The sequence below is a fragment of the Bufo bufo genome, chromosome 2 (genome assembly GCF_905171765.1).
Source record: "Bufo bufo chromosome 2, aBufBuf1.1, whole genome shotgun sequence".
Classification (NCBI taxonomy): Eukaryota; Metazoa; Chordata; class Amphibia; order Anura; family Bufonidae; genus Bufo; species Bufo bufo.
The window spans coordinates 441,007,835-441,035,092 of record NC_053390.1 but is presented as its reverse complement, the minus strand read 5'-3'; the positions used below and the strand labels follow the sequence as shown (position 1 = coordinate 441,035,092).

The 27,258-nt window shown below is 44.4% G+C and overlaps 1 protein-coding gene across 1 annotated transcript in view; it reads left to right on the top strand.

Annotated features, from left to right (window-relative positions):
• Window positions 1-8,538, top strand: part of USE1 (unconventional SNARE in the ER 1) — a 105,694-nt gene extending 97,156 nt beyond the window's left edge. The window contains 3 exon segments of the mRNA XM_040417484.1: window positions 2,283-2,333; window positions 7,998-8,160; window positions 8,284-8,538. Coding sequence (XP_040273418.1) covers window positions 2,283-2,333; window positions 7,998-8,160; window positions 8,284-8,466 — 397 coding nt within the window. The 3' untranslated portion in view covers window positions 8,467-8,538.
• The last annotated feature ends 18,720 nt before the right edge of the window (window positions 8,539-27,258 follow it).

Below are 27,258 nucleotides of genomic sequence, written 5' to 3'. Positions count from 1 at the left end.
CTCCATGGCATAGCTATCTGGGGTATCGCTGTTCACATAGGGCAAGTACCAAATGATCCGGCTTTCATGTCTTTGCAGGGGAAAATCAAGTGAATCAACATGGGACCATAGTCTAAAAGAAGCAGGCGGGCAACCAGGCTTCTCCAATGCAATGTGGCGAGATTGGTCTCGTCACAAGGGCTAAATGGGATGCGGCAGTTCGGCCGTACAAATATCGCTGCAAGCAGTGCTTTTTTGTCTGGCTATTGATGCTGGAAACAGGCCGGGTCCCATTAAAGTCAATGAGCTCCAGTATGGTAAACTAGTATCTGGCAATGCCAGATACGATGAACTCCGGCAGGCTGTTTCTCTACCAGAGTAGCCTGTTGGCTCATTTTAACACTATTGTGAAACTGCCTAATAAATGAGCCAGGATCTTTAGGAGCAGTACTATATGGGCTATGATTTTATGAAGTATATTAATGAACACAAACTCATCCACAAAATCCCCTGCGCAGCCCATTCAGTACTGATCCCCCAGGATCTTGGTTGCTACTCTTTTTTTTTACATTTTAATAAGTATAAAATGCCATGGTGGGGTCGAAATGAGTTTTTATTTTATTTCATGGTATCAAATTTTAATGTTCAAGATTATAGTTTATATAGCAAAAGGTAAACAACTCAAATAAGGCTGAGATTGTAATTTTCATGTTTGAGTTTAGTTTTATTACAATTTCCATTATCTATCATTAGTTTATTTTTTATTAACTGCTTGCACTTCTTTTGTATTTGCTAGGTTCTGGGGATTTATATCCAAGAAAACGGAAGTGAGTAGTGGTATACATATTACGCAAACTTTTATTTAATTAGAAAATTGCAAACCTATTCAAAAAGTTGATAAATCAGTGAATTGAGTAGGAAATGTTGGGCAGTTATTACCAGGTCTGTGGAGTTGGCAAGGCAAATTTCTCACTACTGTATTTTACCATACGCTGACACCTTCATAAAAAGCTCCTCTAAAACAATTATCATTATTTTTGGAAAAATTATAGACTTACACTGATGGAACTTATGGAGCATGTTTATACAATGGACGCCGGCGTCCACATGATTGTGCTTATACACAAGGCCTGATGAAGGGCTACATATAGCCCGAAACATTGCCGGAATTTACTATATACCATTATGTCCGGCTGAATAAAAATCACTTACTATTTCACCTTCAATTTTGGAGTGCTGTCTTAATTTTATACTGTACCTATATTGGAGAAAGTGTTCCTGTGGTGGAGCGGGAACCAACCTAGGCGAGCACCCAGAGCATGCCAGTAAATAGATGTGTGATATGATCATTTGAATTGCCCCATTATAGTCAAAGGGGCCGAAGCGGACTTCCAGTGGCACGGTGCAATAGCGGCAGCACAGATTCGCCAGGCTGTTCCCCCACTGGAACAGCCTGCTGGAGAAGGCTGTCGCTAGTGTAAAAGTAGCTTAATCTGTATTTAAAGAGCACATGTCACCTCTCATTATGTCTGTTTTAATAAATCATGTACTTATCAGAATCCTGTTCTTGATCCATACTAATGTCTGAGGGTCTTCTCTTGAGGGCTTGTCACTGCTGTTCCCTTGTCTATATATTTTTTCAAAATGTTGACTTAAAGGGGTTCTGTCACCTCGTTTTAGGTTATAGAGATGCGGACATGCACGGCTAGATCGCCGCTAGCATGTCCGCAATATACCTGTCCCATTGCGCTGTGTGCTTTTATTGTGTTTAAAAAATGATTTTATAGATATGTAAATGAGCCTGGTAAGGAGCCCAAGGGGCTGTACTAACCTTCTTGGAGCCCAGCCACGCCCCCCTGTGAATGAGCCCAGCACCGCCTGTATCCACGAATCTTCTCCTTGCGCACAGTTAGATCGCCGTAATGTCGCGATGCGCAAGCTCGCACCTGCGCAGTTCCTTCCCTGAGGCTCATGCCAGCATAGGGAAGGAACACTATGCCGACACTGCGCAAGCTCGCGCATCGCGAGATTACGGCGATCTAACTGTGAGCAAGGAGGAGATTTGGAGGATTCAGGCGGTGCTGGGCTCCTTCACAGGGGGGCGTGGCTGGGCTCCAAGAAGGTTAGTACAGCCCCTGGGGCTCCTTACCAGGCTCATTTACATAACTATAAAATCATGTGACCCCCCCGCATCGGCGATCGCTGCAAACCGCAGGTTTAATTCAGACCTGCATTTTGCGGTTTTACCTTATCCGGTGGGCGGCGGTGCCATCGGGTCCCCATGTGACCCGATGGCATGGAAGGCAGCACGATGCCTTCCTGAGGCATCGCCGCTGCCTTCCTGTGACATGCCTGTGAGATCCAGCCCCCTGGATCTCACAGGCCGGAAGCTGTATAAGTAATACACACAGTATTACTCATACGGCCAATGCATTACAATACAGAAGTATTGGAATGCATTGTAAGGGGATTAGACCCCCAAAAGTTCAAGTCCCAAAGTGGGACAAAAAATAAAGTGAAAAAATAAAGTCCCCCCCCCCCCCCCCCCAAAAAATAAGTTTCAAGTAAAAATAAACAAAAACGTCATTTTCCCCAAATAGAGTTAAAAAAAATATACATATTAGGTATCGCCGCGTCCGTATCGACCGGCTCTATAAAAATATCACATGACCTAACCCCTGAGATGAACACCATAAAAAATAAAAACTGTGCTAAATAAACCATTTTTTGTCACCTTACATCACAAAAAGTGTAATAGCAAGCGATCAAAAAGTCACACGCACCCCAAAATAGTGCCAGTAAAACCGTCATCTCATCCCCCAAAAATCATACCCTACCCAAGATAATCGCCCAAAAACTGAAAAAATTATGGCTCTCAGACTATGGAAACACTAAAACATGATTTTTTTTTTGCTTCGAAAATGAAATCATTGTGTAAAACTTACATAAATAAAACAAAAAGTATACATATTAGCTATCGCAGCGTCCGTGACAACCTGGTCTATAAAAATATGACATGATCTAACCTGTCAGACGAATGTTGTAAATAACAAAAAAAATAAACGGTGCCAAAACAGCTATTTCTTGTTACCTTGCCTCACAAAAAGTGTAATATAGAGCAACCAAAAATCATATGTACCCTAAACTAGTGCCAACAATACTGCCACCCTATCCCGTAGTTTATAAAATGGGGCCACTTTTTGGGGGTTTCTACTCTAGGCGTGCATCAGGGGGGCTTCAATTGGGACATGGTGTAAAAAAAAAAACAGTCCAGCAAAACCTGCCTTCCAAAAACCGTATGGCATTCCTTCTGCGCCCTGCCGTGTGCCCGTACAGCGGTTTACGACCACATATGGGGTGTTTCTGTAAACTACAGAATCAGGGCCATAAATATTGAGTTTGGTTTGGCTGTTAACCCTTGCTTTGTAACTGGAAAAAAATTATTAAAATGGGAAATCTGCCAAAAATGAGAAATTTTGAAATTGTATCTCTATTTTCCATTAATTCTTGTGGAACACCTAAAGGGTTAACAAAGTTTGTAAAATCAGTTTTGAATACCTTGAGGGGTGTTGTTTATAGAATGGGGTCATTTTTGGGTGGTTTCTATTATGTAAGCCTCGCAAAGTGACTTCAGACCTGAACTGGTCCCTAGAAATTGGGTTTTTGAAAATTTCAGAAAAATTTCAAGACTTGCTTCTAAACTTCTAAGCCTTGTAACATCCTCAAAAAATAAAATATCATTCCCAAAATGATCCAAACATAAAGAAGACATATGGGGAATGTAAAGTACTAACTATTTTTGGAGGTATTACTATGTATTATAGAAGTAGAGAAATTTAAACTTGGAAATTTGCAATTTTTTACAAATGTTTGGTAAATTTGGTATTTTTTTATAAATAAAAATGATTTTTTTTTACTTCATTTTACCAGTGTCATGAAGTACAATATGTGACGAAAAAACAGTCTCAGAATGGCCTGGATAAGTCAAAGCGTTTTAAAGTTATCAGCACTTAAAGTGACACTGGTTAGATTTGCAAAAAATGGCCAAGTCCTTAAGGTGAAATAGGGCTGAGTCCTTAAGGGGTTAAAGTGGAAGACCACTTTAAAACTTGGAACCGAACTCGGCTTCGGTTACGACTGATACCTCGGAAGGTGTAGCATCCAAAGCTTGCTTCGCTCATCATTACTTTTCAGCCCTGTTGTATACCCAGGCAAAAGATTAGGACCACTTGTAGGGTGTTTAGAAAACCAGTAAACACGGTATAATAACAAATTGTGAGGTCTCCTTTCTCCTTTTTACTGTTTGTGAAAATGAAAAATCTGGGTCTAAAGCAACATTTTATTGGAAAAAATGTTATATTACATTTTCACAGCCTAGTGCTTCTAAATTCTGTGAAATGTCTGTAGAATCAAAGCACTCAGTACACCGCTCGATAAATTCCTTTAGTTTGTAGTTTTCAAAACGCGGTCACTTTTTGAAAGTTTCCACTGTAGGGGTATCTCAGGGTCTCTTCAAATACAGCATGGTGCCAGAAAATCATTCCAGAAAAATCTGCCTTCCAAAAGCTGTATGGCACTTTTTCACTTTTTTTTACTCCTACTAGTGTATTTGAGCTTCTGCCATAGCAACTGATCAGCACCTTGGGATCACACTGTACGGCAGCATCTAAATCTATTAAAGGGCTGGGAGCCTAGCTGCGGATGGCGAAGGCTCAGCTCCTGAGCCCTTACCATTTTCATGCCATATATGTACAGTACTCTGAAAGACTGTGGGAAAGGATGAGTGGAAGTACATGGAACCGGTAAAAAAAAAATGGGGAGAATGGCTATTTGCAGGATATTTAAATGCTCCACTTTGCCCCAATACAGTTTTAATTGGAATTGGCCTGTGTTACTTACTCTCCTCCCTACTATCCAGAGTCAGATGTCCACACCTTTAGCTGTCGCCATTGTAGTTCTAATGGTTGGACTGTAAGAAATGTCAGGTGATGCATGCACAACTTTGCAGCCAATCAAAGAATTGCCAAAGTGCACTGGCTCCAGCGTCAGTTATTAGGTGACATATCTTTATTCTTTCTGTAGTAGCTGTATATGGTTTTGTCTCCAGTATATATTAAACTCTGCTCTTACTATTTTTTCTGGGCACCGCTCCGTTCGCCCGCTGTGGCCCCCGTTGTATTCTCCCATCTGGTATGCTAATTTTAGCATCGGAGCAATGAGGAGGAGACTGAGTCTTTCTCCATGGGCGTCTCCTTCTCCCTGGCTGTAGCGCTGTCCAATCGCAGCGGAGAACGTCACAGCCGGGGAGAAGGTGAGTTATTTTTTTTCCCTTACTGTGATGCTCTCCGCTGCGATTGGACAGCTCTACAGCCAGGGAGAAGGAGTCGCACACGGAGAAAGACTCAGTCTCCTCCCCATTACTCCGATGCTAAAATTAGCATACCAGGTGGGAGAATACAACGGGGGGGCCACAGCAGGCGAACGGAGCGGCGCCTAGGAAAAATAGTAAGTGCAATTAGATCCCTGCACTATGCCCTACGTATCCTGATACTTAGTTTATAATGTTTGGACCCATGAAAGGTCCTCTTTAAAGGTATCGTCCAGAAGGCCTGTAAATTTAATCTGCAGTGGTCCAAAACCCAGCACCCTGCTGATCACCTGGGTTGGGTGAATGCTGCTGGTAACTGCAGCTCTGCTCCCAATGAAATGATATGTATCAGTGCTGCAGTTACCAGCTCCGTCAACTAAACAGTGGACAGTGCTGTGTAGTTCCAGCCCAGGAGGAGCTAATCTGAAAGAGCTGAACACCGCGGAGCAGGATGTCAGACCCCCGCCAATCAGATATTGATGGCCTATCCCGAGGATAGGCTTTCAATATGAAAGTTCTCAAATACCCTTTTAAATGGGTTGCCCAGGATGAGAAAAACATGGCTGCTTCCATTCTGATACACGACCAGACCTGTCTATGGCTTGTGTCTGGTATTGCAGCTTAGTTCCCGTCAGGGCCGGACTGGGGATAAAAAACAGCCCTGGAAAAAGTTGCATACCAGCCCCACAGCATTGCGTCATTATTTACTTGTTTATAAAAGGGGAAAGCGTTCATTTTAAAACACGTGTGTAAACACGAATATGAACTTTGCCCCACGATAGCTCTTTTGTAGAACCCCCATTGTTCATATTATCACAGGATACCAACCAGGATGCCTCCAACTGTTTCAAAACTACAACTCTCATCATGCTCAGACAGTGTTTTACCACGCCCTTTGACCTGCCCCTTTTTTGTTGGTCACTTATTTAATGATTGTTGCATGCAACATTTTACTTGACCAGCTATTTTAGATATTCTACGGCAGTCCTGTTACAATCCCCGCCCCCCCCCCCCCCCCCATGAGCCTTTCGACCAAATAATAAAAATATTTATAAAATCTCACCCATATGCTGCAAAAAAAAAAAAAAAAAATCTGCAATGTAAAATCGATAATAAAGATCAACTACAAACATAAACATATTTGACATAAAAACTTAGTTACTTGGCTTGACCCTTGGGGATCTCAGACACCACTTCACTTCAACAATTGGCTGGGGGGCTCGGCGGAGCTGATGTTGTGCTTTATCCTAATGAGAAAGATTTCATAATAAGGATTTGGAGAAGGGGCAAAGGGATAGCAGAGCAGGGAGAGGATGGTGCTGCTACTAGGGGGTCATACCATGGGGGAGTAATAAAGCCTACCATAATGCCCCTCCCCAGTAGTAGTAATTCTCCTTATAATGTGCAAAACATACCCCTTTGTAATGCCCCCAGTTGAGCTAATGTTCCCATAATGTGCCAATATAAAATACCCCTTCTCAGTGCCCCCGTAGATGACCCCCATAGTGCTCCTCCCCCCTTCCCCATAGTACCCACCATAATGTGTCCCAGTATAAAATGCCCCTATACAGAGCCCTCCATATAAAATACCCCTTCTTTTTAGCCTCAGTAGATGCCCCTATAGTGCCACCCAATAATCTGCCAGTAATAAGTGCCCCCAATCATGTGCCAGTAAGATGTGCCCCCATAGATGCCCCCAATCATGTGCCAGTAATAAGAGCCCCCCCATATCATGTGCCAGTAGCCGCCCCCTATCATGTGCAAGTAGCCGCCCCCTATCGTGTGCCAGTAGCCGCCCCCTATCATGTGCCAGTAGCCCCCCCCTATCGTGTGCCAGTAGCCGCCCCCTATCGTGTGCCAGTAGCCGCCCCCTATCGTGTGCCAGTTGCCGCCCCTTATCGTGTGCCAGTAGCCGCCCCTTATCGTGTGCCAGTAGCCGCCCCTTATCGTGTGCCAGTAGCCGCCCCTTATCGTGTGCCAGTAGCCGCCCCTTATCGTGTGCCATTAGCTGCCCCTTATCGTGTGCCAGTAGCCGCCCCTTATCATGTGCCAGTATTGTACCTATATATATATATATATATATATATATATATATATATAAAAAAACACTTATACTTACCTCCAGCGATGCGATGCAGGCCTCTTCCGGCCTGTGTCCCTCGCTATACGGCTCAGGCGGCGCGATGACGTCATCGCGCCGCCTGCACCGGCCTCTGATGGGCTGCCGGCCTAGTGCTGGCAGCCTATCGGAGTAACAGGAGGGGACACACCTCTCCCTCCCCTGCCTCAGCATAGACATCTGTATCGCCGTCCTGAGGATGGCGATACAGATGACTATGGAAATGAGCGCTTCCACAATGGAAGCGCTCATCTCCTGCTGTTATGCCCTGCCGCCGGCCGCCCCCACTTGTGACCAGGGCCGCGGCCTTGCGGCACTCAGGCCTGCCGGCCTAGCGGGAAATTTCCCGGTATCCCGACAGGCCAGTCCGGCCCTGGTTCCCGTAAAGTAAATGGAGCTGAGCTGCAATGCCACAGCTAACTTGTGGACAGGTGTGGCACTGTCTTTGGAAAAAGCAAACATGTTTTTCTGATCCTGGACAACACCTTTTATACTTTTAAATGTCAAAATATTAATTGATACATCTTGCAGGGGCTCCACATCGGATGAAAAACAGACTTCAGCAGAGCTTGATGCAATGCTACAGCATCACCACAACATGCAAGAGAAGCTAGCTGAGGAGATGTTGCGTCTTACTCAGAATCTTAAGAATAACACCTTAGCAGTACAGAATGTTATTAAACAGGACAACCAGGTAAAAAAAACTTGTTGAAGAATGAAATAAATGTCTTGAAATAAATCTGCTTAAACATGAGCACATATTTGGGGATGTGTAGGTAAAAACACAATTATTTCATTTACCTTTTTGTTCATCTAGACGCTTAACCAATCTTTGAAACTGGCAGACCAGAACTTTGAGAAGCTGAAGACTGAATCAGACCGTCTGGAGCAGCATGCGAAGAAATCTGTCAATTGGCTTCTATGGATCATGCTCATTTTTGTCTGCTGTACATTTATCAGCATGATACTCTTCATAAGACTCTTCCCACGGCTGCGGTGACAACCCATTCTCACAATTATATTCTCTCCATTTTGCCTGTAAAATCTATACATCTAAAAAGACACACATGGATTATATTATTTGTTTTCCACTTCAGTTTTTGCCGTTTACTTAAGAGTTATTTCACAACATCCGAACAAAATATTTCAGCTCCTTGTGAAATGTCGTTTTAATTGTGCGCGGGGAATCAGATTAGTATTTCTGTGGGTAAGGCTGGGTTCACATCTGCACTGTGATCTCCAGCAGTCTGTTCCAGCAATTCACTGTATCCGGCTTAGCTGGATACCACCGTGCACCGCCGGATCCCCATTAACTGTAATGGGATCTAGCAGGAATCTGGCCGCTTCCCGGCATATATACCGACTTTTGGCCGGACAAAAATGTTGCGTGTAGCATTTTGCGTCCGGTTGAAGACCCGCTGAACACCTCCAGAGTAGAAAAACCAAAATAAAATTAAAAAATGTTAAAAAATATATAAAAGTTTAAATAAACCCCCTTTCCGTATAATTAAAAAATAAATACCTAAATAACAATAAATAAAAACATCATGGGTATCACAGCGACCAAAAATGCCCATACTATTAAAATAGAAAAAAAATCCAATACGGTGAATGGCGTAATGGAAAAAAGGGTCAAAATGGCCGATTTTGCAATTTTTTCATTGCTTCTCTTACCCAAAAAATTGTTATAAAATGTTATCAAAAAGTCACGCATACTCCAAAATGGTATCAATTAAAAGTACAGATTGTCCCGTAAAAAAATTAGCCCCTAAACAGCTCAGTAGACATAAAAAAAAGTTATGGGGGTCAGAATATGGTGATATAAAATAAAAAAAAGACATAAAGAACCTATACATATGGGGGTATCGTTGTAATCGTACTGACCCAGAGAATAAAGGCCAGGGGTCAGTTTTGCTGTAAATAAAATACTGTGGGACAAAACCTGTAAAACGGTCGAGGGATTGCGTTTTTTTTTTCCAATTCCATCCCATTTGGAATTTTTTACCGCTTCCCACAACATTTTATGCCATAATTAATGGGGGCATTAGAAAGTACAACTTGTCCCGCAAAAAATAAGCCTTCATACAGCTATGTGACCGAAAAAATAAAAAAGTTATGGCTCACGGAAAATAGGGAAGAAAAAATGAAAACGAAAAAACCTCCGGTAGCCAAAGGGTTAAAGGGAACCTGTCAGCTGCACTATTATTGTAATTTTAGATTTTCATGCCGCAATTCTAATAAATTCTATGAAATACATGTGGAGTCAAAAGGCGCATTGCACCCCTATATTAATTCCTTGAGAAGCGTAGTTTTAAAAATGGGGCCTTTTGGGGGGTGTTTCTTATATTTTAGCACCTCAGGACCTCAACCTGAAATGGTGTCTGAAAATTTTTAAAAAAAATTAGGTACCTAAAATCCACAAGGTGATCCTACAATTCTGAGGCTGATATTTTAGTCAAGTATCTACTCTAGGGTCACATATGGAATTTTTATAAAAAGTGTGGAATCAGAGTAATATATTTGGAGTATTAGTTCTATCTTAACACCTGCTGTGTTCCAAAAAATGGATTAAAGGGGTTCTCCAGGCTTTTTCTATTGTTGACCTATCCTCAGGATAGGTCATCAATATCAGATCGGCAGGGGTCCGACATCAGGCACCCCCACCGATCAGCTGTATGAGGAGTCAGCGCACACAGTGTACACGTGCCGTCTTCCGTCTCTCTTCCTGTCCGCTGCTGTATATCTTTGGAACAGCAGCAGGAAAAGAGATTGGAGATGGTACTGCATCTCCTTATACAGCTGATCGGCGGGCGTGCCGGGTGTTGGACCCCCACCATCTGATATTGATGACCCATCCTGAGGATAAGTCATCAATAGAAAAAGTCTGGATAACTCCTTTAAAATCCAAATCCTGAAGAAGAAAAAAAAAAATAAAAAAAAATTTCACCTTCATTTTGCTTTAAAGGGGTTGTCTCACTTCAGCAGATGGTATTTATCATGTAGCTAAAGTTAATACAAGCCACTTACTAACGTATTGTGATTGTCCATATTGCTTCCTTTGCTGGCTGGATTCATTTTTCCATCATATTATACACTGCTCATTTCCAGAGGTTACCACCACCCTCTAATCCAGCAGCTGTGGCTTTGCACACTATAGGAAAAAGCACCCTCTGGTGGCAGTGACAGTGGGAGCATACATAGTTACTCATGCCTAACAGGTCCCATCCTGGCCACCTTGTATATGCTCTGCAGCAGTGCATGTAACACCTAGATACGAGCAGTGTAATGTGATGCAAAAAGAATGAAGCCAGCAAAGGAGGCAATATGGACAATCACAACACATTAGTAACTGCCTTGTATTAACTTTCTCTACATGATAACTATACAATTTGCTGAAGTGAGACAACCACTTTAATTCCTGAGAAACACTTAAAAGGTTAACAAACTTCCTAAATGCTATTTTGAGACTTTGAGGGGTGCAGTTTTTAAAATGGGGTGATTTATGGAGGTTGTCGAGGACGCTGAACCTGGTCACTTAACCCCTCAGATGCAGATGTCTGTAGCCACCATGGCATCTGTGGTGTCAGGCAAAGTGAGCCCCTGTGGTGAAATCGGGCTCCAATCATTGCCTTGACAGCCTAGGGCAGGCATGCTCAACCTACGGCCCTCCAGATGTTGTAAAACTACAACTCCCACAATGCCCTGCTGTAGGCTGTTCAGGCATGCTGGGAGTTGTAGTTTTGCAACAGCTGGAGGGCCGCAGGTTGAGCATGCCTGCCCTAGGGCCTGGTGGAGTTACCCAGGCCTGGCAAGAACTTCCTGGAAAGCTGTGCGCAAGGTACAGCTTCTCAGACAGTCTCTCAGGATTCCAAAGACTGAAATAGTATTCTATTGCAGTCTGTGGGACTAGCAATCAGAATATCGCATGTTCAAGTCACCTAAGGCCCCTTTCACGCGGGCGAGTATTCCGCGCGGATGCGATGCATGAGGTGAATGCATTGCACCCGCACTGAATACCGACCCATTCATTTCTATGGGGCTGTTCATATGAGCGGTGATTTTCACGCATCACTTATGCGTTGCATGAAAATCGCAGCATGCTCTATATTCTGCGTTTTTCACACAACGCAGGCCCCATAGAAGTGAATGGGGTTGCGTGAAAATCGGAAGCATCCGCAAGCAAGTGCGGATGCGGTGCGATTTTCACGCACAGTTGCTAGGAGACGATCGGGATGGAGAGCCAATCATTATTATTTTCCCTTATAACATGGTTATAAGGGAAAATAATAGCATTCTGAATACAGAATGCATAGTAAAACAGCGCTGGAGGGGTTAAAAAAATAATTAACTCACCTTAGTCCACTTGATCGCGTAGCCCGGCATCTCCTTCTGTCTCCTTTGTTGAATAAGACCTGTGGTGAGCATTAAATACAGGAACAGGACCTTTGATGACGTCACTCCGGTCATCACATGATCCATCACATGATCTTTTACCATGGTGATGGATCATGTGATGACCGGAGTGACGTCATCAAAGGTCCTTGACCTGTAATGGACGCTCACCACAGGTCCTGTTCAGCAAAGGAGACAGAAGGAGATGGCGGCATCGCGATCAAGTAGACTAAGGTGAGTTAAATTATTATTATTTTTTTAACCCCTCCAGCGCTGTTTTACTAAGCATTCTGTATTCAGAATGCTATTATTTTCCCTTATAACCATGTTATAAGGGAAAATAATACAATCTACAGAACACCGATCCCAAGCCCGAACTTCTGTGAAGAAGTTCGGGTTTGGGTACCAAACATGCGCGATTTTTCTCACGCGAGTGCAAAACGCATTACAATGTTTTGCACTCGCGCGGAAAAATCGCGGGTGTTCCGTAACGCACCCGCACATTTTTCCGCAACGCCCGTGTGAAAGAGGCCTAAGGGTTTTTAAAAAATATGAAAAATTCTAATCACCCCCTTTTACCCAATTTTTTAAACCTCATTTTTTTGAAAAATAACAAGTAAGGAATGGTACATACACGTATCAAGACATCACAATGTACATATAGTCAGTTGCGAAAAGGTTGATAGCTGAGAAATCAACAATTGCACAAGGTCAAGTCATCATTTAAACTTTCAAGTTTTATTGATTTTTCAGCATAAGAAAATCAGACAGTAAATATGTCACTTGCATAAGCCAGAACAATGTTGAGATTTGCAAAGTACAACTTTGACATTCATATTGTGATGTTACATAGTTAATCCAACATAAGAATACCAGATAATAAATGTCACTTGTATAATCCAGCAACTATCACTAATATATGCAAAGCATATTAATGACATATACAACAGATTGTAACAGTCAATCCAAGAACAAAACTAATAGATTGAATCCAGAACTTGTGATCCTTTTCTAAGATATAATTTATTCTATACTTTAGCGTACCACTATATATGTTTTCCCTACACCGTTATCCACCCACCGCTCTCTCCTGCTATGTATGTATACCACATTATCAGTCACTACAAAGCCAAAGAATGAATCTTAACTGCAAACGGGCAAGAGTTCCACAATTCCCATCTTTTGTGAGCTTTTAAGCGTTCAGAGTAAGAATTTGCATATATATATTCATGTTGCATATACTGGTTAACTAGTGAGATCACATCAGTCACCTGAGGAGTAATGGGCAGCTTCCAGGAGGTCGCAATAAGCTTCCTTGCAGCCGAAAGAATGCCCATAATAACCTGTCTATGGGAATGAGGTAAATCTCCTATACCGATGGATAGCACCGCTAATGGAGGGTCAAGGGGGATCTGGAAGCCCGCCACTGTCGAGATAAGGTCAAAAATCTTCCTCCAAAAAGGGAGAATAATAGGGCACGACCACCACATATGTGATAAGCTTCCCTTTTCCCCACAATTCCTCCAGCAGTTTGAGCTGTATTCAGGATCCATGTGTGCTATACGGGCTGGAGTCAAGTACCATCTAAGTTGTATTTTCCTATTTTGTTCAATGTGATTAATGCATTTGGCAGTAGCTATCGTCCAGTGGAAAGCATCCCTCCACTCCTCGACCGTCCAAGAGCTCCCAAATTCTTCTTCCCACTTCACCATAAAGTTAAGCTTTGTTTCTAAAGTAGGGTCAAGTGCATGATATGCAGTAGCTAGGCCTTTCCCTTGACCTGTCTTACTAGTAAAATATTTACTAAAAGGGGTAGTTTTATTCAATGAAATAATGGGAGGTCTCGTTCTGTGCAGCATATGCCTAATTTGTAGGTATTGATAGAAACAAGTATTAGGTATACCATAATTTTGATGCAAGGTCTCAAATGTTTTCATAGTATCACCTTCATACAACTGATCCAAACGTATGATACCTGCTTTCTCCCATTTATCTAAGGAGAGATCGGGAACCCCATACGTAAGCGCAACCAGTGGGATCTCAGATCTCTTAGGAGAGAAAAGCAACCCCTTCTCTATATAATGGCACCAGGTCCAAACTGCCGCTTGCATAGTCAAGAGAGGGGGTGAAGATTTAGGCGCCTCTAGGGAAAGGGCGGCAAGAAAGCCTGGGAGAGAACCCAATTTTGTGTAGGTGGATTCTAATTCATGCCATCTCTGTAGCGAGGAAGGTGCCCACCACTCTTTAGTCTGCTCAATGAGGTTCGCTTTGTAATAACGAATGAGGTCCGGGACCCCAAGGCCCCCTTCTCTCAGCTTCAGGTAAAGGGCTCGTCGGTCCACTCTAGGTGTTTTGTTACCCCATATAAATCTTATAAGATCCAACTGCAATAATTTTAATATTTTTTGTGGAATGATAAGGGGAATACATCTAAGTTTATAGAGGATCTTAGGTAGAATCATCATTTTGACCGCATTAATTCTGGCCAGCCATGACATAAACAGCTTAGAATACTCAGCATAATCTGTTAGTAATTCTTTTCTCAGGGAATCGAAATTGCTTCTCACTAAATTTAGTATACGAGGTGTTAATAATATGCCCAGGTAAATTATGCCATCCTCTGCCCACTGAAATGGAGCTTTCGCCAGAAGCTCCCTTTTGAGAGGTTCTTGGATCGCAAATGGGAGAATATGCGATTTTGTAACATTAAGTTTATAGAAAGAGGCTTGTGCATATTCTTTTAAGACTTCCATGACGTTTGGGAGAGATATCTCTGGGTTCGTAAGTGATAACAGGACATCATCCGCATACAGTCCTATTTTGTGTGATGCATTACCCACATGTATACCCAAAATACCTGGGTCCAAGCGGATTCTTTCTGCCAGGGGTTCCATCACTAGCGCAAAAACCAACGGTGACAAAGGGCAGCCTTGTCTGGTACAGTTCGTTATATCAAAGCTTTTGGAATAAAAGCCGGATGCCAATACTCGAGCTGATGGAAGGGAGTATAGATTTAAGATAGCCGATAGAATAGGTCCCCGGAACCCAAATTGATTCAACACCTCCGTCAGAAACCCCCAGTGCACCCTATCGAAAGCTTTTTCAGCATCAAGCGATATAAATATCGTGGGTGCATCGGAGGTATCCGCTATTTGGAGCAGATCAATTACTCTACGAGTTCCATCTCTAGATTGACGACCAGGGATGAAACCAACCTGGTCAGAGGACACCAATTTAGGAAGGAGGGGCTGTATCCTCAGGGCCAGCAGTTTAGAGAATAATTTCAGGTCATTATTTAATAAAGATATGGGGCGGAAATTTGCTGGAGTATCATGAGATTTCCCTGGTTTAGGGATTGTTGTGATAATAGCACATAACATCTCTTTGGGTATAGTACCCGGGAGTAGAAATGTATTAAAGAGCCGCGTAAGGTATGGTAATAAGTTTACTTTAAAGGATTTATAATAGTCCCCCGAAAAGCTATCTGGGCCTGGAGCTTTATGCAATTTTAATGATTTTAATAGCTGTATCTACTTCCCGTTCCGAAAAGGGGGCATTGAGCAATTCCAAATCTTGGGAGGCAATACTTGGGAGAGATACTGATTTTAAGAAATTCAGTATGGTATGTGAGGTGGGTTGTGGGGTGCCGCCGTCATTTTTCAAATTATAAAGGGAACTATAGTAATCTGCAAACGCATCCGCAATATCTATCGGATGTGTAGTCATCTTTCCATTATTTTGCTTCATTGATTCTATACGGGAGGCTACCTCCCTTTTTTTCAGTCTGCGGGCTAGCATAGCCCCGGCTCTATCTCCTAAGTGATACCATTTTGCCTTCGACCTGGTTAGGGCCTTTTCAAATTTGCAGAGCAAGAGAGAGCGTAGTTGAAAGCGCAAGTCTGTGAGTTGAGCTGATAATGTATCTGTAGGGGTCTCCTTAAATCGCGCTTCTACCTCCACTATTTGAGCTAAAATGTCCTGCATCTGTTTATCTCTTTGCTTCTTAAGTTTGGACGCAGTCTGAATGAAAAGGCCTCTCATGAAGCTTTTATGGGCGCACCATAATGTGGAGACGTTGATATCTGGCGTGTCATTAAGAACAAAGTATTCGTCCAAAGCTTTAGAGAATAATTGGTGCCGATTTTCATCTCTCAGCAAATATGACTTAAGGCGCCAAAGCGGTGGGTTAGGATTAGGATAATTATCTGAGATGTGGAGGTAGGTTGGAGCGTGATCAGACCATGTAATATTGCCTATTGCTGTGTGAGTGGTTTTATGAAGAAGGTCTTTGGATATAAGGAAGTAGTCGATTCTAGATGGGGAGATATGAACCTGGGACATAAAGGTATAATCCCTTTCTGTCGCATGCTGGTACCTCCATATATCATGTAGGGGAGTAGTTTTGAGAAGCTTACCCAACGCAGGCCGCTGACCCCCCCCCCCCCCCCCCCCCGTTTTCTTGGAACAGTCCATCAGAGGGTCAATGGGCAAGTTAAAATCCCCTCCTAGAATGATGGAACCCCTGGCAGAATTCAACAACTTCTTAAAGAACCTTGTAAGGAAAGAAATTTGGTGAGAGTTAGGTACATAGACATTAGCTATGGTGTATTCAGCATGATTTATAGAGCAAAGGAGAATAATATATCGTCCCGCTTGATCAATAATGGTTTGATGTGCTTTAAATTGGACCGAACGCCTAACCCCTTTAAGAACCCCAGCTTTTTTAACTTCTGCCGATGCAAAATAAAGATGAGAGTAGTGCCTATTAGAACACTTACCAATATCTTTGGTCAACAAATGAGTTTCTTGAGCTAGCACTATATCACACTTGGTCTTATTAGCATCATTCCACAGCGCAGAGCGCTTGTAGGGGGAATTTAGACCCCTTACATTTATAGACATTAGGTGTAGTACCATTGTGGTTTTGTGGGGATAAGTAAGTACTTAGCGTTAAACAGGAGAGAACGGTGGATTTCAGACGGCGCGATGGACATAGTAGATTCAGGATCACATTGAGTCTGGAAGAAACAACAAAAGTTAACAAGATCACAAAGTAAAACTAGGCAAACATGCCTATATTGGTACGAAAACCAAAGATAAGCGCCCATGAATTTTCAGGAGCGCAAAGGTTTCCAAATTAAACAGAAAGATCCTGACAGGATCACCTTAATTTAAAAGAACTGTAAGTTATTTTGAGGTTAGAGTATTCAAAGAAGATAAGAAAGAAATTTGGCATAGCAACTACAACAGTGGAGGCGTTACCCAATCCAACCCACACTATAGACAGGAAAGAAGAGATGTTAGGCAGTCTATGTAAGGGTTAATGATAGATCGAGTACAGAATAGAAGGACGTAGGTGTCCCAGTTTAGGATACATCAGTATTCCCACATCATAAGAAAATTTTTATATTAAAATAATATTCATGTTATCTCATCGGGTTGTTTAGGGGACGACCGATCATTCTTTCTTTTATTACTTTTCCCATGTCTGCCAGCTTGTGCAGTGGACCACGGGATCGGGGCTGGTATTACTGGAAATGCCTGTAGGTTTTGGACACTGCACCAATCTTCAATGGAGATCATGGGGTCTCCCAGTGCTGATAAAAGTTCCGTAAGGTCCTCATATCGACGAATAGAAAATCTTTTCCCCGCCACCGTAGTGGAAAGTCCAAACGGGAACATCCAGCGGTATAATATTTTCCTATTTCGCAGCAAATCTGTAAGAGGCTTCAGTTGCTTCCTTTTGTGCAGAGTTATAGGGGCTAGGTCTTGGTATAGAACAAGCTGGTGATCTTCAAAGGACCAAGAGGGGCATACCCTGGCCTTCCCCAACATATCTTCCTTAACTCTGAAGTCCAGAAATCTGCAAATAATATCCCTGGGGGGATCATTAGGGTTGGGTCTTGGTCTTAATGCTCTGTGTGCTCTCTCAATTTCAATGGAGAGGGGATAATGATCTCCCAATAAAGCAATGGCAATCTGTTTCACCGTTGAAAGTCGAGATTCTGCAGTATACGTTTCAGGAAGGCCATGGATTCTTAGATTATTGCGTCTATTGCGATTATCTTGGTCCTCCATTTGGGTGTATATCTGGTTCAAGTGATCTTGACATGTTTGAAAATGAGTAGCAACTTCTCTAGAATGATTGCAGAGTTCTGCTGTGGTGTCCTCCAAACTATCCACACGGTGGCCAATATGGCGTAGATCTTGTTTAATTTCTTGCAAATTCTGTGCTAGAGGCGACAGAGCATTGGTGAGTGTTTGCTGAAAAAAGTCCCTTGATAGAGGGAGATCCGTCTGTGCTGCAGCTTGTGGTTCATCCTGCAGTGTATCACTTAAAGATAAGGGTAGATTCACATGAGCAGAGGTTTCAGCACTTGCAGACGTTTTTGTAATAAATTTCTCTATATTGCCTTTGCCATGAGGAGTTTTCTGAGGCATGTTAGGATCTCTAGGGATAGGTTGGCCGTATTTAACCATTGCAAAATAGGTGGATTAAGTCCCTTAGATGTTGAAGATATCACTTATGGGTGCTATGCCTTTGCGTGCTGCATATCCTCACATATGCTATAAAGGTGTCCAGACAAGATAGATCATAATTAATAATCTGAAAACATTGAGCCTGTGGCTCTAATATGTGGAATAGAGAGACCCCCTCTCAAAAGGTAAAAGGAGGGACGTTCAAAACATTAGGACTCAGTCCTCACAATAAATCAATCCAGAGATAACTGGGGAGATCAGATGCTTTGTGTGCTAGTGGCACTTCTCTTTTAAATGGAGAGTGGAGCCGTGAGAGGCAAGCCCTTAACAATGGCGCTGGTTCCTCTAGAATAAGTTGCAAAGTCACGGTACCTTCAATATGCAGAGCCCGAGAAGCATTGAACGGCAGTTCTCCTTTCACCTCAGAGAGCCTCAGCTCCGATTAGTTCAGAGTAGATCTTTAATCCTCCACCGGAGATGCTCCCTCCCAAGATGGCGCCTTGCTTCAGGCGGTTCTGCCACGCGATGCTAACGGCCGGCGCAGCGGGACTCTCACTCCAAACTGCACAGGTTCCTTATTCGCAGCGGGATCTCATCCAGGGAAGCTCCGGTCTACACCTCTCCCTGTAGTAATTCGCTGGGAGGCTTGTAAAATCAATATCCCGGCATGTGTAGTGGATCCGGGTGCCGCCTGTTAGCTAGGCCCCAATCACATCTCCGGTTCACCGGCACCCAGAGAGCTCCAGATAGGGTCAAGTTGTAGCTGGCGGGTTACAGCTCTCCAAAATGAGGGATTTGTGGCTGTATGAGGCGGTTTTCTAACAGGATGGTGGTAGATGTAGGATCGAGTGGACAGAGCTCCCTCACCACACGTCTCTTCCTGTCCGCGGCAAGCCACGCCCCCCGTCAAGTCATCATTTAAATGCAATTGTCCTGGCATGATATTAGTTATAACGACAGACCTTAAGCAATAAACTGATCTATGCTTACAATATAAAGTGACACTTTGTCTTCATCAATATACAGACGGGATCATGTAGTAGTATGCATGTGAGATGACATCACTGTTAGCGGAGATGAACACCAAATTTTTTCAAATTTTTGAGGACTAAACATTATTTTTTCCAAAGGTATGATTTGATTCACCAAGGCTTTCCATTGGCCCAACGTGGGTGGTCTATCCGCCATCCACAATAGAGCGCATGCTTTCCTGGCTAGGAATAAAGTTTCGTTTAAAAAGGTACATAAGTAATGTGTACGGGTATCATCTTCAACGATACCTAAGTGACGAACCTTGGGGCATAATGACACGGTATAAGGAATCAGGTTAGACAGAGCATCCACTACTGCCCTCAAGAAGGATTGGATATATCTACAATCCCACATCAGATGCCAAAAACCCGTGTTTAATTGAGCGCATCTGTGGCATCTGGTGTGACTAATCCTACCCATTTTATACAATCTGGTCGGGGTCAAGTAACTCCTGTGAAGTATAAATAGTTGTATTAGTCTGTTACTAAGAGAAGGTGAAACACAGGAGCACTCAACCCCTCGGTCCACTCTTCAGTGGTGAGATGAGGTACACATTCTTTCCATCTATTTTCCGCTGGCAGAGGTTTGGAAAGCATTTTAATGTCTAAGAGGTGATATAAAGTTGATAAAGTTGAGATCATACCTTTCGGACCTTGTGTCTTAAGTATGCCAATCAACGGGTAATTGGAAATAGCGCTTTTATTGTTTTGAAATTGCATGTGAAGAGCATGTCGGAACTGTAAATATCAGAAAAAGTGAGATCGTATGACCCTTATCTTTTCTTGTAACTGAGTGAATGAGAATAAGATTCCATTATCATATAGATCTCGTAAAGTAAATATACCATATTCTTTCCAAATACTGTATATTCCTGCGTATAAGACTACTTTTTAACACATGAAAATCTTCTCAAAAGTCAGGGGTCGTCTTATACGCCGGGTATGGCGGGCGCTGCAGTGCCAGGACGCACGAATTATCAACAGAGAGAGCCCGGGCTATTGCCTTGTATCCCCAGCAGCTGAGAGCTGCGATGTAACCCACGGCATATGCCCCCCCCCCCCCGCGCTGTACCTTGTATACTGCCCCCTGCTCTGTACCTTGTATGCCTCCCCCCTGCTCTGTACCTTGTATGCTCCTTGTACCGCCATCCTCCCGGCCGCTCGCATCTCGCTCCTACGCATGTGCGAAATTTCATGCGGCGAGCGTGGATACACGGGATCCTCACGGCCGCTCGCATCTCGCTCCTGCGCATGTGCGAGATCTCCGTGCGGCGTATCTAAGTGCGGCGCAGATGTGCATATGTGAATGTGAATATGAAGAATAACATAACAAAAACATGTTCAGGGTATAGGTGGCACATGTTTAGGGTCTGGGAGGGAGGACAAGGAAGGTGGTGGGATGCAGGGATGGTGGTGATACCATGGGATGGCGGTGGTACCTAGGGATGGTGGTGGGATGCAGGGATGGCAGTGGTATCTAGGGATGGTGGTGGGATGCAGGGATGGTGGTGGGATTCAGGGATGGCAGAGGTACCCAGGGATGGTGGTGGGATGCAGTAATGTACTGCTGTGTGTTGAAAAAGGGGTAGTCTTATACGGCGAGTATATCCCAAACTCTATATTTTCAGTGTAAAAGTTGGGGGTCGTCTTATACGCCCAGTCGTCTTATACGCCGGCATATACGGTATTCTTCCCCTCACATTGTATCAAATGTGGGAACATCGGATTATCTCATAGTGTGATGGCATCAGGTAGGTCGTGATATTGTTGAAGCTTTGCAGCCTTCCAAACCTGATGTGCCAGTCTATGAACTGGTAAGGCTTGTCCTGAAACTAATGGAAAGTTTTCTAAAACAGGCCATAGGGTGTAAAGCTGCAAGTAATGTTGTAAATAATATTCAGAGTTCGGAAGGGTGGAGCTTGAGACCCATGAAATCAAGAACCTCAATTGACCTACTAGGAAATATAGATATAAGTCAGGCAAGGCCGCCCCTCCTTTTTGCCAGCTTCTCTGCAAAGTAGTCAATGCTAACTTCCTCCTTTCTTTAACCCACACAAAGGTGGTCATGATAGCATGTAAACGATCAAAAAAACTATTGGGGTACAGGCATGTTCTAGTAGGTATAATGCTTTGGGTAATAGGATCATTTTAATCAGGTTTAATCTTCTCATAATGGATAAAGGGAGGGTTCTCCAGGACCTGAATTTGTCCAAGACATATGCTTCTATGGGAGCTATATTCAACTTGTAGGATAGAGGAGGATCCTTTGTAATAATGATTCCTAAGTACTTAAATTGATCTACAACCGTTAGATTGTGTTCTATGGAAGGCCAGTCTGGGGACCATAAGGGCATGAGGGCAGACTTATTCGGGTCTGCGTATCAATTGGACTAATAGCCAAATAGATCTATGAGATCCATCGCTCTCGGCAATTATATCTCTACCTCAATCATATATAATATTTAGTCATCCGCATACAGTCCCAGCCTGTCTTCTCTATTACCCATGGAGATTCCCTTGAATATTGAATCTTGACGGATTCTAATGGCGAGGTGTTCTATAGCCACCGCAAATAAAAGGGGTGATAGAGGGCATGCCTGTCTAGTTCCCCGGTGTAATTAGAAGGTGGGTGACAAGAAGCCATTAATTAGTATGTTAGCCGTAGGTTTTTTGTACAATATTTGGATCCAGTTGATGAAAACTGGGCCAAAACAGAAACTTTTTAAAAGTTGCAGAAAAAAGGGCCATTCTACGGAATCAAACGCCTTGGCTGTATCTAAAGCAGCCAAGGCCCACTGTTTATTTGCTGCACAGCCTAATTGCGAGATGACTTGAGCTCTTCTTATATTACTGGAGGTGGACCTACCCGGAATGAAACCTGTCTGGTCCTCATGTATTATGGAGGTTATTGCTTTATTTAATCTGTTCGCCAATATCTTAGTTAATATTTTGTAGTCTAAGTTTAACAAAGCTATTGGCCGATAAGATCCACAATCTAGAGGGTTTTTTGTCAGGTTTCAACAGAATTACTATGGAAGCTTCATATAGTGATTCAGGGAGGAATCCCTGTTCTAGGGATGCAGAATACACATTGTGCAATTGTGGTCCCAAAATCTCTAAGTACTTAGAATAAACCTCCAGCGGTATACCGTTAGGGCCTGGGGATTTCCCTACATTAAGCCCCTTAATTGCGACCTTTATCTCTTGAAGTGTGATTTCCTCATCAAGAAGCCCCCTGTCTAGGGAAGACAGCTGTGGGTGAGACACTTCATGAAGGTATGCCGCCAGGTCAGATGCAGTATATTGGATCCTGGAGTCATACAAGTCTCAGTAAAACTCTCTGAATCTAACTAATATTCCACTCGGCTTCTCCACAATAACACCATTTGCATCTTTAATGTGTAATATCGGAGGACATTTTACCCAATTTTACATATAAAAATAGACAATAAAAAATTTAACATAATAGGTATTGCTGCATCCCAAAATGCCCAATTAAAATATAAAAATATTTTTCCTGCACAGTGAATGCCGTAAATGGAAATAATAAAAATACACAATTCGCCATTTATTTGGTCACCTTGTCCCCCCCCCCCCCCAAAAAAAAAGTTGAATACAAAATTATCAAAAAAAAAGTTGCATGTACTCAAAAAAAGGTGTCAATAAAACTACAGTTTGCCCTGCAAAAAAAAAAAAAACAAGCATACAAACAGCTCTGTAGCTGAAAATATAAAATAAGTTATGGGTGTCAGAAAATGGTGATGCAAAGAAAATGTATATATTTTCAAAGGTTTTTAATTTTTTTAAAGAATTTTTTTTTCAGTACAAGATATGGTAAATTAAATGGTACCATGAAAAAAATAAACTTGCCCTGCAAAAAATAATAATAATCTTTATTTATATTGAACCAACATTTTCAGCGGCGCTTTACAGTTCAGGGGTTCATAGATAACATGGCAACAGAAAAGTCAATAATTACAAGAGGAATTGAGGACTCTGCTCTCAAGAGCTTACAATCTATGAGGAGATAGGGGTGACACAAAAGGTACCAGTGCTTGTTTTGTACAATGGTCCAGCCATGTTGGGAGAATAGGGGAGCAGATATAAAGCTGCATGAGTCGTCACCAGCCAATATATGAAGTGCTTATGGGTGCAGTGGAGAGTTTTGTGGAGGATCAGGGTCAGGAAATGATAAATTGGCTATATGGAGAGGAGTTAGATCAGGGATGTGACAGGCCACCCTAAAAAGATGTGTTTTTAGGGAGCGCTTAAAACTATGTATGTTGAGATTTAACCTGATTTCTTGGGGTAGGGCATTGCAGAGAACTAGTGCAGCTCGGGAGAAGTCTTGGAGCCAGGAGTGAGAGGTTCGGATTAGGCCGAATGCACACGGCCGAGAGTGGTCCGTGGTATGCCGGGCTGGATTCCTGTTCAGAGCAGGAGCGCACGGCGTTATTGGTTGCTATGATGCCATGCGCTTCATGTCGCCGCTGCACTACAGTAATACACTATACGAGTGTATTATTGTAGTGCAGCGGCGGCATGAAGTGCACGGCGTCATAGCAACCAATGACGCCGTGCGCTCCTGCTCTGAACAGGAATCCAGCCCGGCATACCACGGACCGCTCTCTGCCGCGGAACACGGCCGTGTGCATTCGGCCTTATGGTGGAAGTCAGTTGTAAGTCATTGGCCGAACAGAGAGCACGGGTAGAGTGGTAGACAAAGATGAGGGAACAGATGTAAGGGAGGTGCAGCACTGTGGTGAGGTTTGTGGTTGAGGACAAGCAGTTAACCCCTTCCCGACATATGACGTAATAGCACGTTATGGCGGCAAGTGACTTGCTGCATTTTGACGTACTATTATATTACATCATGGTGATCAGGCGGGCACTGGAGCAGTGCGCGTCCGATCACTGTAGGGGCCCGTAAGTCCCTGATAGCTGGGCCCCTGCTGTATCTGCCAGCATCGCTGTAAAAGCCAGTGCCGGCGAAAAAAGCCCCTTTCCCCTGATTTTATAATTAAGAAAAGGAAAAAAAACACATATATTAGGATTTACCGTGTCCGTAACGACCGACTCTATAAAAATATCACATGATCCACCCCGTCCGATAAACACCATAAAAAAAAACTGTAAAAAAAAAAAGCCATTTTTGTCACCTTACATCACAAAAAGTGTAACACCTAAGTGATCAAAAAGGCGTCACACAAAATGGTACCAATAAAACCGTCACCTCATCTCGCAAAAAATGAGCCCCTACATAAGAAAATTGCTAAAAAAAAAAAAATATAGCTCATAACATGGAGACATTAAAATATTTTTCTCGTACTTTTTTCCATTGGGGGACACAGACCATGGGGTATAGCTTAGAGATATTAGTAGGAGGGACACTATGCAAATGAAAGAGCTCCTCCTCCTCGGGCTATACCCCCCGACTCCACCAGGAGGAACTCAGTCTTTGCTTAGTGTCTGGTGAAGGAGGTTGACACTTTCATTCGTCTCCCTTTTGTTATTTTTCTTCCAGCTGGGGACGCAGGTCGGCATTGCGCCTTCCTGGTCCCCCATGGAGTGCCCGTCGCCGTTTGTTGGACGTTGCCAGGCTGCCTCCATTATCCCCCCAAGAAGGCAAGTGGATCCGGGCTCGACCTGTCAGCTCCGGCATCCCACCAGCTCCTGGGTCACCTGCTGCCACCCTCCTCCAGAGCACTGCACTCCTGAGCAAGGAGTCAGATGTCTGAAGAGGTGCATCCCTGCTGGTCCTGGAGTCGAGGGAGAAGATCTGCAGGAGCAGATAAGTATGAAGCTGCAAGGCAGCCATGTCCTCTGTGTCTCCCCCCTCCCTCCCTCCCTCCCTCCCTCCCTACCTCTCTCCCTACCTCTCTGCTCTGAGACCTATGGGCCTCCTGGGTGAATGGGGATCTAGGTGGCATTGTTGTTCTGTCTGGGGCACAAGGGTCATGGAGGCACTTAACTGGGCAGGCGTCTCTGGATGTCCCTGCTCCTTCTCTGGCGGCATATCATGTCTCTGAGCACTTCCCCCTCCGGTCTCCGCTTCTCTGGGCTTGCCATCCCCCTTGCTGGGGACGCCTTACTTTAGTTTTTTTCACGCTGAGCGGCGCCGGGGGCCATTTTCTTCCCCTTCTTTACACAGTGAGCTCTTTTCCCGCGCCTATGATGCGATCGGGGGCGGAGCCTAATCGCGGCCGGGGGCGGAGCCTAATCGCAACTCCGGCTCCTTCCTGCTGCTGCTGAGAAGCTTCTCACACTGAACGGCTGCTCCCTCGCTCCTCTCTGGATGCCTGAGCGGTAGGATTTTTTCTCTCTGTACTGATTCCAGTCACTTTTGTGAAGAGACCATCATGCCTAAGACTAAGTCCGGTAAGACCTCTTCTCAGACCCCAATGGGGTCCTGTTGGAGTGTCTGCTCCCACTTTCGGTCCCTGTGCCTCCTGCCCTGCCTCTGGACAGAATCACCTTTCTCCCCCTTCTCTTGCCCAGTCCAACCCCCCCCCCCCGGTCACTGCGGAGCCTGCGGCCCCCGCTTGGGCATCTGCCATGTCCAGCGCGGCCGCTGATTTGGCCCTGTTCGCCAAGGCAGCCATGTCTTTCATAGAACGTATGTCCGTTTCCAATCCTGCGGCGCCAACCACTCCGTCCCCTCACAGTGGTTCCTGCAGAGGACGCCTGACTACTAAGAGGCAGCGTGAGCGACAGCATCCCTCCTCGGATGACTCCGCTTCTCACCCTCGGCTAGAAGCTTGCTCAGACTCCTCTCTCCCCCCCCTTAGGGAGCGCAGGTCTGAAAGGGAATTGTCCGGCTTGGACGAGGTCACGGAGCGGGACCTTCCGCCAAAGCTCTCCACCATGGTGGCTGATCTAGTAGCGGCTGTCCGTGACACCTTTAATCTCCAAGGGGATTCTCCTCCTTCCACTAGGAGGGAGTTTGCCCTTTTTCCTCCCAAAAAACCGGAGGCTGCTGTCTTTCCGGTCCATGAGGAATTTTCCGCTGTCATAGCCAGGGCATGGACCCGTCCTAATCAGAAGTTTTCCGCCACAAAACGCATGGATACTCTCTATCCTTTCCTGGCGGACAGCGTGGAGAAGTGGTCTTCTCCCCCTAGGGTGGACCCCCCGGTAGCCAGGTTGGCCAAAAACACGGCCCTCCCTGTCTTGGACGGCTCCTCTCTGCAGGACGCTGTGGACAGGCGCCTAGATTCTCTGGCAAAATCCATATTCTCACTGGCGGGCACGTCCCTGCGACCTGCCTTTGCCTCGGCATGGGTGGCCAGAGCTCTCTCAATGTGGCTGCAGCGCCATCACCAGGACCTGGCGGACCAAGGTGCATCGGCGGACACACTGGATTTGATTCTCCAGATGTTTCAGGCCTCCAAATTCCTCTGTGAGGCTTCCATGGACATTGGTCCCTTTTTTGCCCGCGTTTCGGCCCTTTCGGTCATTCAACGCAGGGAGGTCTGGTTGAAGGTATGGGATGCTGACGCTTCCTCCAAGCGTTCCCTTGCGTACCTCCCCTTTGAGGGTTCCAGACTTTTTGGGGCTCAACGGGATGAGTTCATCTCTGCCGCTACTAGGGGCAAAAGCACTCACCTTCCCCAGGCTAGGGCTAAGCACCCTTTCGGGCGAGGACTTCCGGCTCTCGGTACCAGTCCTTTCGCCGCTTCTCTGCGAACAAGTCATCGCCTGCTTCCTCTGCAGGAGGGTCACAGGACTCCCGCAAGCAGCCCTCTTTCAAACCCCAGCCTACCTGGCGCCCGAGGACACAGTCGACCCGCCCTTCCGCTCCCAAGCAATCTTCTGCATGAAGTGGCGCCCCCACCCCTCGTGGTGGGGGGCCGCCTGCTTTCTTATCAGCAGATTTGGACTCATGTTCA